The sequence below is a fragment of the Merops nubicus genome, unplaced genomic scaffold (genome assembly GCF_000691845.1).
Source record: "Merops nubicus isolate BGI_N331 unplaced genomic scaffold, ASM69184v1 scaffold4734, whole genome shotgun sequence".
In the NCBI taxonomy this organism is placed as follows: domain Eukaryota; kingdom Metazoa; phylum Chordata; class Aves; order Coraciiformes; family Meropidae; genus Merops; species Merops nubicus.
This window is the reverse complement of record NW_008603467.1, coordinates 31,393-44,702: the sequence shown is the minus strand read 5'-3', so window position 1 is coordinate 44,702 and position 13,310 is coordinate 31,393. Positions and strand designations below refer to the sequence as shown.

At 39.9% G+C, this 13,310-nt stretch overlaps 1 protein-coding gene across 1 annotated transcript in view; it reads right to left on the bottom strand.

The window, feature by feature from the left end:
* Positions 1-12,512: 12,512 nt before the first annotated feature.
* The window catches only part of TSHR (thyroid stimulating hormone receptor), a gene marked incomplete at its 5' end in the record, with an annotated part of 29,408 nt that continues 28,610 nt past the window's right edge, over positions 12,513-13,310 (bottom strand). Inside the window, one exon of the mRNA XM_008938658.1 lies at positions 12,513-13,310. This exon is cut by the window's right edge and continues 1 nt beyond it. Coding sequence (XP_008936906.1) covers positions 12,513-13,310 — 798 coding nt within the window.

Below are 13,310 nucleotides of genomic sequence, written 5' to 3'. Positions count from 1 at the left end.
CCCCCGAAACAAGATTTTTGTTTAGGTTGGTTTTTTCTCCCATTTAAACAGTTCAGTATTATGGAAACAATTAATGATTTCAAGAGGGCTTATGTTAAAATTTGCACAGATTACGGAGCACCTTTTTATGATGGAAAAAATGGGGAAAGATAACTTCATAATTATCACCATGATGGCTGACAGAAAGTTCAGAGCAACTGGGCAAAATCGGGAGTCTTGTGCCTTTTCAGTTTGCAGAATACCTGTTTTGCCAGTATGACAATACTTTTTATTTTTTTTGATTCCTGAGAGAGTAAATTTCCTGCAGTGCTTCAATCAGAAAAGCAACTTTTTTTCTCTAATTCTGTTGGGTTTTAGAGTGTGCAATCATTTTAAAACATCTAAGTTGAAAACAAATTGAAATATGTTTTCTGTTAAGGAGATAATAGAGAATTTAGTCACGTAAGGAATTTTATATTGGACTATTTAAATAAAATATGTTTTTATTCCCCCTCAGTTGCTGGCTAGCGACAAGATTTCTTTGAGGCTTCATACTGCTTGTTCCTGCATTGTACTCACAAGTTGCATTTGAACATCGTTCACTTTCCTAAACACGATTTAAAGTGGTCATTGTGGTCCGGGTTTATTTCCAAGGATACAATATGTGATTCTGAAGCACAGTTTCTAGAAAAGAGCAAAGAACATGTTGTGTCATGTAACAGTTTTCTTTTTTATAAATGTTTTCTTCTATTTCTGCTGAACAATTAGGAGTGTTAAGTAAACTTCGTTGAGTCTGTGAAAATTCTACTGCTTGACAGTTAGCAGTAATTACATCACCATATAACACTACCAGAGCAAAATTTCTTAATCCCAGTGAAGGAGTTAGAGACCTTGTTAACTTAAGTTCATTTTGATTCAATCTCTTTGATTTGTAAAAGCTCCTTTGAAATTCATAAGGCCTTCCAAAATTTCCCCCAAAGCAAAGGCTTCCTAGAGTGCAGTAAGACATCCAGGAAGCGAACGACGGTTTTAGGACAATGCACACTGGATTGATGCTGGGCTGCCTTAAACAGCACCGTGGGGTTTACTGTGTGCCACCCCACCCAGGCACCCCCAACTGAAATCAGAGTTCTTTTTAGACTTTGAGATTAGTGACTACACGAGATGAAGAAACTTACATATTGTTCTGTATTGGTGTCTGGCATTTAAAGTCTCGTTTTCCCATTGCTGTGATTGGTTGGGAAGTGTATAAGAACCAGTCCCTTGGTTTCCCTGTTGTCTACTTTTTTCAGGCAGTTCATGCAGTGTATCTTTTAATTATTATTTGGTGGATTAGACATTGTGGAACAAAAGGAGCTTTTTTAACAGGAAGAACTACCTTGGGTTAGCTATATGTACAGTCATCCAGTGAGACATGTTCCAGAGTGCATAGGGTACCAATAGATTATGGAGTGGGGGAATATCCTTTTTTGCTGTTCTGAGCTACTTTTGTCAACTGCTGTTGTACATATACTGTTATGTGTAAGGGGGTAAATATATTTATTATGTTTGTAAAATTCATTCTGTACAATTGCAGATCAAGGTTGCTCCTCTGTGATATACAGGATATTATGTTTCAAAGGCCATGCTTGGAATACGATTAGAGAACTTAGTATTTTGATGTACTAAGACCTATTTTAAGTTTAATATTTTGCCTTTGCAAAAACTTTAATTAAAGATGTTATTTAAAAATGTTTGCCACTTCATTTTGTCTTACATGTGCATTTGTTTAATATATGAGGCTTAATGACTACTATGTGGTAAAAGCTGAAGATGCTGAAGTTACTTTAATAACACGCAGATAACTTCACCGGCTTTTTGAGTTTGCCTTGCAGACTTTCCACTTAATATTATCACAATGTTGCCAAAAAACCCCAAATAATCACATTTTAATCATAAGGTCAGACTTCCATATTTATTTAAGAATTTTCTCCCTATGGTAACTTGAAAATTAGGTTCTGAGACAAGACTGGTTGAATAACTTGGTGTGCCACCTGGGTGTTAGTCCTGTAAATGGAAATGCAAGACAATATTGGGAAGTAAAATACAGAGTTCTTGGATGGTGTCTGGCTTGATCATAGAGGTTTCATCTTCATCAGTGAAACTGATTTGACAGAATTGCTTTTTAGTGTCAGCAGCTGACATCTTTTCAGTTCCTAGCTAAAAGCAGTATCTTGAGACATGACTTGTACTTTTTTCTTAAATTTCAAGTTCAAAATCTAGGTTTGATTAGAAAGAATGTAAACTATAGTCTAAACTAACTATATGGAAGGTTGTGTTCTGGAATGTGGTTTTGAAGCAGTCTTTTAGCTACAGTGGTGTAAAGCTATAGCAAACCAAGGATCAGGAGGAGTGTTTTTTTTCTAATACTCAAGGTTGGTTGGTTGTTTTGTTTTGTTTTGTTTTGTTTTCCCCAAAAATACTTTCAGACTTCAATACATGGGCAAGTCTTAAAGAAACCCAAGAAACTGTACCGCTTCAGAGAGGTTGTGGAGTCTTCTCCTCTGGAGACACTCAAAACCTTCCTGGATGCAAACCTATGGAGCCTGCTCTAGGAGAACCTGCTTTAGCAGGAGGGTTTGAATAGATGGTCTCCAGAGGTCCCTTCCAACCCCTGCCATTCTGTGAGTCTGTGCTTCTTCCATAAAATCTGTCATACTTGTCAGCTTGAAAAGGATTTGAAAATTATTCTGGTTAAAAATCTATCAGAAATTGTGTTGTTTTACCAAGAAAGACCATTGCTGTCTGAACTTGCATACTGTGTAAGAAAAAAAAACAGCTTGGAGAAATGGCCTGTTGTTCTTGCCAAAGTATTTTCAAAGGGACCCTAAAACAAAGAGTGAAAGTGGCACACTGACAAATTAGTAGCAAACTCAAAACACAAAAAAAGCTGGATTTCATCCCTGTAAGCAAAGATGAGAATGTTGTAATTGTGAATGTTAATTGTGGTCTCCAACCTGGGCATGAGCAAAGTATTTGAAGGGTTTTGTTTCTTTCTTTAAAAATTTTGAAATACCTGTTCCTTTTCCTGTCAGTTTGATTTCTTTGTCTTTATTATATTAATTGCAGACGTATGAGAGGATAAGATATTAGCATAGCTTTTAGTATATCCCCATTTAGTGTCAGGTACTCATAATTCCTTACAACTTGCCCTAAACTTTATCAGCTTTGTGGGGTTTTTTTTGGTTTTTTTTTTTTTCTCCTAACCTATGCTTTTGTTTGTAAGATACTGTTAGACTTGCCACTTGTTTTCAGAGCAAAAACTGTCACTATTCAAGCTACTTTTTTCACCACTAATGGGATTATTCCAAAACCACTCTAATCATTTCAGCTGTAATGACATCTATAGTACAGTCAAGTGAACTGCAGTTGAACTACCTTTGACCTTCAGTGTGAATACAGAGGTTTCCAAAAATTACTTTTATGACAATTTTTTTTTCTTTAGAGTGAGGACTGTCCCAAATATATCATTGTAAAATGCCTTTGCCATGATATTGTTTTACATAGTATGTGTGCATGTCTTTGTGTGACCTGAACGAGGGTTATCTGAAGTAATGAGGTAATATGGAGAGAGAATAAATAATTGAAAATAAGTTTTTGCATTGCTAGTGATACTGGCTTGCCCATTTGCTTCCATAGGTCAAAACCCCCTATCTGGAGATGGAGATTGGTGAGCCAGTATTTTAAAATGCCTCTTAGTGATAATATTTTAAAAAACACTTGGTATATTTGGTTTATACTTTCCTGGTTTGGTTCTCGTTTTTAATTCAGTATTGTAAATAAAAAGCTACTGAAATTGAAAATGGCAAGTGTTTTAATTTTGATTAGTATATTTCAATAACAAGTCCAAAGCAAAGACTGTCATTAAATTGTAAAAATAAAAAGCTCTTGTAGCACAAAAACTGTGTTACATGTGGACACATGATTCTGTCACAGCAGAAATACTTTTCCTTTGCTAGAGGTACCAAAGATGTGTGGAACAGAAGACACGTTTGAATCCCAAGAGAGTTGGGGTGCTGCTTTACAATGCCAGAGCTGACAGGACTTGATGCCAAGGTAAAGAAAAACCCTTCCTAGCTGGTGGTGGACTAGCAAAGTAAGGTAGGCAGTTTTCTGCCGAACCACCTGGCTTCCTGATCTTTCCAAATACAGTCTTATTCCTGTTTCTCCTAGGAGTCCTGCTGCAAGGTCCCATCAGATAGGGCTCCTTGTGTGTCCTGCCATACCAGTGTCTGAGGAGTTCCTACAGACCTTGCCCCTCAGAGGAACAACTGACTGACTCCAGGTGAGCTGTGTGGATTCAGCAGGTATTGTATTCTGGGAAACGGTGTCCTGGGGAATACAGCATTTCTAAAAAGGATGTGAAACAGAATTCACCCTGCGGAAACTTTGTGTGTAGGTTTTGTTCTGTCTTGGGTTGCCTTTTCTCAGAAAACTGGAATTTTTGCAGGATGGAGGTTCTTTCCTTCTGAGCTTATCTTTTTGGAGCTTTTCACAAAGTCAAAGTGTTAATGCTGGGAGCAATATTTCTGACATACTGGCTTTTGTGGACTGAATTTGTCTGGTTATAATAAGTAGTTTTACTGTTCAAACATTAAAGCAGCATCTAGTAAAGTTCTGTGTATGTGTAGAGAGTTGAGAAATGTGTGATGATGATACCAATATTAAAAATAGGTTAGCTAAAGAACTATATCCACACCACAGACACTTCTGCATGTATCACTTAAGTTGGTTTTGGAAGGGGGGAGAGGGAAGGTGAAGCAGTTCTTAATTTTAGCAGATCAAGTTGCTCTTAATGTTTATTAAGAGTCTCTTCTGGCTTTCATTTTCTGTCCTAAATTGTCATATTCTTAAACAGGTCTGTAACTTCTCCCTGAGGTTTTTGTGTGTGTGCTTGCATGTAGCTTAAATAATTTTAGATAAGGTGGGAAATGTAAGGTCCTTCAGGAAATAGAGCATGGGGTTTCTTTCATAGCAGAGAAAGGAAACAGAAAGAGAACCTGGAAGGAGCAAACTAAGAGAGCACAGAGGACAAATATAAAAGAGGGTTGCCAGTCTTTTAAAAAAAAAAAAAAAAAGTGCAAAAATATTTGGTTGACAAAAGTGAAGTGTATGTAAGGAATAAATAACCTTGGGACTTCTTATGGGAAGTTGCATGTGCCAATGTGTCACCCACCGCTTCCTAATTGCCTTTTATCAAAATACATTTCTTGTTGCTTTACGCTGGTGCATCATTGCAGTGTTTAATCAGAAATCTGTAGCTGGTTAGAAAATAATTGATCTGTTGTTTCCACAGCTCCCTCTAGGCAGCAGCAGTAATCCACATATGATTTAATGGGAATTCTTTCGCTGCAGTCAGACTGAAACCAACGTTGTACATGCAGCATAAACACAACCTTCCTGCTCCTTGGTATTTCAGTACTATCCTGCCTATGCCAGTCAGCAACAGTTGCAGCGAGAAATTTTTTGTTAAGACCCATGTTACTGCTTGGATTTGATTTGTTGCAGCTTTGCTTTCACAAAAGGCAAGGAGTGCTGTTGTTTTTCTTCACTTCTCAAAGAAAAGCTGCTGTCATTCCAGCTGAAGCTGTTGAGCTGTAAGGCAGCTAGCATGGGTTTGGTAGTCCAGGCAGTTACCAGTCTCTGTGTTTGCAACAGGGAGGCTCTTCTTGGCAGGGAAGCAGTTGTTATAAAAAGTATCCCAGTATATATACAAATAACCCAACAATTCCAATCACTTTGTAATGACTGTTTAGAAAGCTCTTAGATATGTCTCGTGACTGAAGTTGGTATTCACAACAGATTTCATTCCTTAAAAGAGAGAAGAAAAAGAGAGACCCTGGACTCCTCATCACAGCTGTGTAGACAACCAAAATGAGTGTGCTCCTTCTCTAATTAACAAACCTTCATAAGCTTCATCTGAACTGTACAGGTGTGCAACAGTAAGGATACAACTTCAGATGTATCCTTATATCACATATCCAAGGCTTGGCCTTGCATATAATGAAGACAGCACAGAAAGCTCCTATCCAAAAAGTAGAGTAAGATTCAAGTTGATTCATATTAATCCTGCAGAAGTTAAATTCTTGGAAGGACTAAGTTCAGGATGGCCCCAGTGAGGTCTAAACCCTGTACTACAGTTGTTGAGACTTTTCCATGTTTTGGAATAGTTACCTAATATTTTCAGGGTGGAAAGTAAGGACAGTTAAAAAAGGACAGGTGTTGGTATCCTGTCTAATATGAGGTACTGTGGCAATTCATACCAATGTGTATGCATGGGAAGACAGGTTTGGGATGGAGATAGGAAGGTGGAACTGACTGGTTCTGCTGATGAAGCACTGTGTGTATTGACCTCATAGAGCCTCCATTTGTGCACTTTCACATCGTGATTTCTAGTCCCACGAGAAGAAATTTGGTGAGATGGATGTGCCTAAGCAGATGAAAAGTATTTCAGACTTGTGCAGATGTGTTATAGAACCAGTGTGAATTCTAGGTTAATGGTGCTGTCAGAATCTATGATGTGTGTCACTAAGACCTCTTAACCATCTTCTGTTCCAGGGAGTGATGGTGGCCCTCCAACACCTTGTGCCTTCGCCCCCAAAGCCTACAGCAGAGTGCGGTACAATGTTGTATGTCTTCAGAATTCCTGCCAAGGGGAGGGGAGCGCATGTCAGAAAGGCACAATATCCACCTCAGTTTGTGCCTCACTCTGTCCACCTTTAACAAACCCAGAAATCATTTGAATACTGCGTGGTCTTAGAGTGAGGATGCCTAGCATCTCTTAGAAAAACAGTAGAGGTTATGCTGCTGTTACTCATCAGCCTGCCCAAACAGCCTGGAAGGGGGGGGTTGGTTCATTTTGGCACATAAGTGTAGGACAGCTACTCAAATCAAACTTCACTTTTTTGGTACAGGTTTTCCAAAGATTACACTGTGAATATTAATATTTAAATTGTCCAGCAAGAAAGGAAACAAAAGCACATTTTATTTATGTTAAGAAACCAAAATGCTATGGTAATGTTTTCAAATCACATTTAATTACTTTTGCTTTTTTTGAAGTCCAGGATACCGTAGGAGGATATGCTTTACTTCAGCTATAGCTGACCTGTTGCAGGTGGTGTCATCTAGGACAAATGCCTGCTCAATTAAAAAATCCGTGTCTCTATAGGTGGAGAGAGAGGAAGCCAGCAGAGTTTAGCTATAGCCAGTTTAAGTTAAATTGTTCAGAGAAAGTTTCAAGTTGTCATAACAAAGCCTCCAATGCAACCTTACAACTTTTTTCTATAGTGTCAGAGAATAATATTATATATATATTTTATATATATTTTACCACCAAAATATGCAAATGGAATCACAGAAGTTTATGTAGAAAAAGTAATGGCATTCTCTGCTACCCTGAAACAGGATTTTCTGTTCTCCAGTCTGAAATCTCAGAACCACCTGAAGCCCTGGAGAGTAATAACATTGGCTCTTCCCATTTCTGTGCAGGGTTTTGGGAGAAAGCAGCTGGCCTCTGCCCTTTCATTTGAACCATGAGGTCAGATCCATTGAGGTAGTGTTTTGAATAGGGGATATGCGCTTCACTCAGCTGGCTTTTTTTATCTACTTGGGCTCTGTGGTCAGGCCTATGGAAGGAAGGGAAGGTGCAGCTGAAGCTGTCAATGTAGTTTGAATAGGTGAACTGCTTGGACAGAAGAAAAGAGAAAAGTGGCTGCTGTGGAACAGACCAAAAGTCTCCCCTGTGCCAGAGTCCTGTGGCAGCAGCTAGCGGTGTGTGGCGAGCTAAGCATGAAAAAGTAGGCGAGCACATAGGAGATGCTCCCCAGGTACTCCCTCCCATTTGTTGTGTATTCGCAGTTCAGAAGCAGCCCGAGACATACTTTGTTGTTCTAGTTTCTTTTCACAGATGTCTCTTCCATGAGTTCTCAGTCTCTCTGTAAACCCGTGGAAACTTTATTACCCAGAGTGGATTTGGGTAGCTGAAGTTGATAATTCAGATGCTCCTGTTTGCTCATGAATTCACTGAGCTTTGCCATCTCCCTTCTCGTGCAAGGGCTCCTGCTTCACTTAGTGATTTCTTAGCTGTAACACCAAGCCTTTCATTCTCCGTGCTACCCTACTCTGAAACTTTTCTAGTTCTGTTGTATTGTTCTTCTGTTGCAGAGTTAAGAGCTATGCTATATGAGGTGTAGATTTATACGGTGATGTCATAATTACTGCGTTTATGTTCTGCTCATTTCCCAAGAATATAATTTAATTTGCTTTATAGATCTTCAGGAATCATAAGCTGGTATTTTCACAGACTTAACTTACTGTTTGTCTTATTGCCTAATTGGGGCTGTCAGCTCAGAGCACATAATTTTCTTTTTTCACCACGCATATCACTTCAGTTGCACTGAATTTCTCTAAACAACTTAATATGATGGCAGACTCTGTCATGTCCTTCTTCCAGGCTACTTACATGCATGCTGAACAACATCGGCCTCGTAGAAAGAACTAGTTATACCTTGTCGCCTCTTGGCCTGTTGCATTTTCTTCTTGCCTACAAGCTTAACGCTCTTAGCTGATGCCAGCTGGCATCTGTAAGTGAGAAAAAGCTTTCCTTGCACCCTAAAGCTTCATGTAGGAGGGGAGCACAATTACAGGTGGTGGCAAGGTGCACAGATACTGAAGTCTGCTTTTTGGGGACAGGGAGGCTGTGTGAAGAGTGAGCGGATATTTGATCACTTTGACAGTTTTCAGCAGTGGGAATTATCCCTCAGCTGTTTGTGTGTTTTGGTTTTTTTTTTCTTTTTCTTTTTTTTTTTTTTTTCCCCAAGGCAACGGAAGGATTTGTATAAAAAGATAATCACCTGTTCTCCTGCACTGATGAGAATTACCGAACATAAAATTTGGCAGCATAAATTTTGGCAATATGGGATAAGGGACATTTTGTCTGAAGGGAGATCTAGTGGGAGGGAGGGATCTTCTGTAATGTTGCATATGGGCAGATCCCTTTAGTTATTCCGAGAGTTCCTGCAGCAGAGTCTCCACCACACAAACTTCTTACTATGCAGGTGTTTTCTCGTGAAGTACCCAGTCCTCGGTCACTGTGGCTGTTGCATGCACATCAGGTTTAGGAAGGAGAATGGAAAAGATCAGATTCCAGATTCAGTCTTTTGAAGGGGACTTCATGGCTGCTAGGTGATTTTCTGATTATCTTGGATGTAGTTAATTATGGTTTTGGAAGCTGAGAGCTTAGCAGTATGACTGTGGTTCCTTTCTATCCCTGCTGCAATCTGAGATGACCACTTAGGACTTCCCTTTCCCTGCTAGACATGGGCTAAAACCTAAAACCTCTGTCAAACAGTGTGTCATGTGGTCAGGCCAGCCAAGGAGAACAATGAAATTGAGTGCATGAGAAATAGTCTAGGAAAGATATTTTAAAAATCTCAGAAAGAACTTGTTGAGCCTTTTATAGTTTGAAATAAAACATTTTATTCCAGTACTCTGCATTATTTCTAAAGTATTCTAGAGAAAGTACGTACTGAATGCCAGAAATAATACATCTTGCTGAGACAGGTTTAAAATAGCAAGTATTATGTAAGGGTATGTGCAAACCCAGAAATGGCAGAAGTGGAAGAGGGTATCTGTATGATACAAACATTTACAAGAAAAAGTCTGGCAAATAAATTATTTAAAGTCTATTGCCTGGATCCTTCCAATAGCTTTTCAGGTATTTTGTACCAAGTTAAACACAAGAAGGTATATGCAAGACAAACCAGAAATAACAAACTTTATTCATAAAGAGGATATCACACAGTTCTTATAATAGACAAAAAATACATGCAGTGATGGGAGATAAAATTCAATCATATGTAAATATATCTGTCATTGATTCATAGCAGCAAACAGCCGTATTAATTGAAAAGCACACTTCAGTCAGTCCAATCTAGCATATCTTTCCAGTGAGCTACTCATTTCCATGGAACAAACATTCTGGTTAAAAAAAGAGGTTTGAACCAAGTGATCCATGTTACTTTTAAAGCAGTTTTAAAATACATGTTGGTTTAGTCTTTCCTCTTTTTCTGAAAAAGAATACGACTCAAGCTTGGGTTTTCTTTTTCACTGGTACGCTAGGATCTGTGAAGTCTGTAGCAGAAATGTATAGTTTGTCCATTAGAACTTGATTGTCTTAGCTGCTGATGAGATGCTTAATAAAGGCACTCAGGAAACTTTATCTCCCTTTATTGTTATTCCAGTATTAGAAGGACCACAGAACCCAGGGGTGCAGGTTGCATCTCAGCATAACACTTTTTGTATGGGACTCTCAGACATGGCCAGATCATGCTAAAGGCAGCTGCTGCATTTTGCTGATCTGCACACTTCAAGGTAGCTTCTTGTTTCTGATTAACACTGGGTGAGTCCAGATCACAGAAGAGGAGGTCATGAATTATTACTTGCATGCTTTTCAGCAGTTTTGGTTTCAAAGTGCAGAGAATCAACCAAAAATGGAAGCGTGCCCCTCCCTAAAATATGCAGCTAAATCAATCTATAGTGCAATATTGTGGTTTTTAAATGGCATTAACAATGACAGAATCTTCTCTTTTTTCTTTATGAGACCATCTTGCAGAGCGGGTGAATCTAGGCCCTTGTTTCTGCTCATTGATGCAGCCTTTGTTTATAATCAGGAATATGGAATCAAATTGAGTTTGAATTGGGGTACGTACATTTGCAATCATGCAGCTTCTAGCTGTAGGAGCTACCAGTTTAAAGAGTTCTATCATTACATTTTTCTGGATACTACTAACCCACATTATAAAAGATCTGACTATTGTCCAATTTAATTATAGTTCCTCAAAGACTAAAATTTGATTAAAAACCATATAGGTATTGCAAAATGAATTGGAAAATATGTACCTGAAGGCAAAGATTCACCTAATATTCTCCATTTTCATGGTAAACCTTCCAAACAGATGAGTGAAATGATAAATGGCAATCTTGGTAGCAGTCCTACAGAGCTAGTCTCTACAGTTGGCTGAGACCAGGTCTGATCTGGCTGTCAAAACCAGGCACTCAGGTCACTCAAGTGTTAACAAGCAAGCTGGTGCAGAGCAGCTCTCACCTCAAGTCCCGATGTCGGCAAGAGGTGTATAGAGCCAGGCTCCAGCTCATTTGTTTGTGGTGTTATGGATGAACCGAGCACAGCCAAGCTTGATCTTTGTCTGGCCCCACCTAGCAGCAACTATGGCAGAAGATGCTTTAGTCCTTCTCTGGAGCAAAAAACTGTGGTTTGTTCCTTGTGTCTGAGCTTGGATTTCCTTAAGCACAGTGTGGAGAGTGTGTGTCTAAGCTACAGACAAGCTGTGGCCAACCAGAAGCTAGCTGTAGCTTATGTAGTTGTCCTGCAGGCATTACATAGGTCAGGTAGCAGATCTCACTACAAGATGGAGAGATTTCTTAAACCATGTTGGAGGAGCTAGCGGTCAGCCTTCAGCAGCTGAAGGGCAAGAAGTAACCTGAAGGCACTCCCTTTGTCCAAGTGTAGATCTGAGGCAGCTCAATACAGCCACTGCTAAACGAAAAGTCTTTCTGTGTCTGTCAGAGATGGGTAAGTAAGGGACAGCAGTAGTGGTGAGAAAGCAGTACTCACAGGGTGCTCAAAGTCATGCTCAGATTTAACAGTGTTGGAGTCAGGTAAAGAATGGGTAATAAGGAGAAAATGTAGTACAGGCTTAAGTTTCAGCTGTCAAAAAAATCATCCTTGACTTGCCAGAGTAGTCTTCAAAACAAATTCAAACTAAACCATCCCCTAAGTAAATTTATCAAAAGCTGAGAGAGTGATCCTAAGGGAATTCTTGCAGCACACAAAGACGAGTGCCCTAAAGTTTCTTACCAGTTAGGAACAGCTGCAAAATCAATGAGATTTGCCTTTTCCTGCTACAAAGGCAATACAAAGAGGCTTCTCTCCCCACCTCAGCCAACTTAACCAAGAGCTGCAAACAAAAGGCTAACTTCGTTTTAGGTCAGAATGGCAGAAGCAGAAGGAATCGATTTCATTTCAGGCTATTAGAAAACCACTTGAAACTTTTGACATGTAGGCAGTTGGCATTTGAGAACCTCAACTTTTTGTTTGGTTGTTTGTTTCTTTGTTTGTTTTTCATCTTGTTTTAATTATAAATCTTTGTTGTTTTTTTTTTTAAGTCATACAAGTACCCCCAAGTTCTATGCTTGATCTCCTGCTTCCTTAAATTTTTTAGATGAGTGTATATTTCATATTTTATGAGTTGTGTTCACATCTGCTTCCAGCATTGTCATCAGAGCAGTATCTTTTGACCTGCACTGATAAGAGTGTGAGACAAGAGGTTCAAATGAGTGACGTGTCTAAAAGAAGACCACTCTGAAGGTATTTTCAGACATCACAAAGAGGATATTGAGAATGTGATCTTCTCACTTGCTTCACTAGATTTACAACCACCTCTTGACCAGATTGTGGCTGTGATACTCTTGAGGTGTTATAGCTCCGTTTGCTTGCATTCTTCCACGAGAATTTGGTTCTGCATTGTCATGGCAGGAAGGTAATTGCTGACTGGCTCTTGAATGCCGGTAAGAATCTGACCTACTCCTCGGCCAATTCTCTGCCCAGAGGAGCTGCTGCTGTTTTTGGCTGAGATCGTCTGACCTCTGTAGACTTGAGCCTGATGCTCACATATACCGAACTTGCTAAGCAGGATAAACACATCTCTTCGGAAAGCTTTGGTGAAAATGGCATAAAGAAAGGGGTTGGCGCAAGAATTGAGCGGGTAGAAGAGTACCAGCAAGATCTTGGAATTGGTGACAGTTATCAGTGGTTTGTTCATAATGGCGGACAAAGCATGGAAAGAGATGGGAGCCATGCACAGAAAGTCCGTGAAAATCAGCACAGCCATCCGCTTGGCAGTTTTGGTGTCCTTGTCCCCTGACTTGTACTGCGGGTTTCGCACAGTTAGGTAGATTTTTACGTAGCAGGCGCAGATGATGACAAAAGCAATGATGTTGCATATCAAAATGAAGACGACGTAGGCTTCGGCCACCGGTGTTTCCGTGTCCATAGGCAAGCAGATGCTGACCTTGCTGTAGCTGCTGACTCCGAGCAGCGGCAGAAGGGCGAGGAGAAAGCAGGAGAGCCACCCCCCCAGCATGACCGCCGCGGCGTGCCGGAGGCGGATCTTGCGGTCGGGGCGCATGGCGAAGGTGATGGCGTGCCAGCGCTCCAGGGTGATGGCCGTCAGCGTGTAGATGGAGAGCTCGCTGGCGAAGACGGTGAAGAAGCC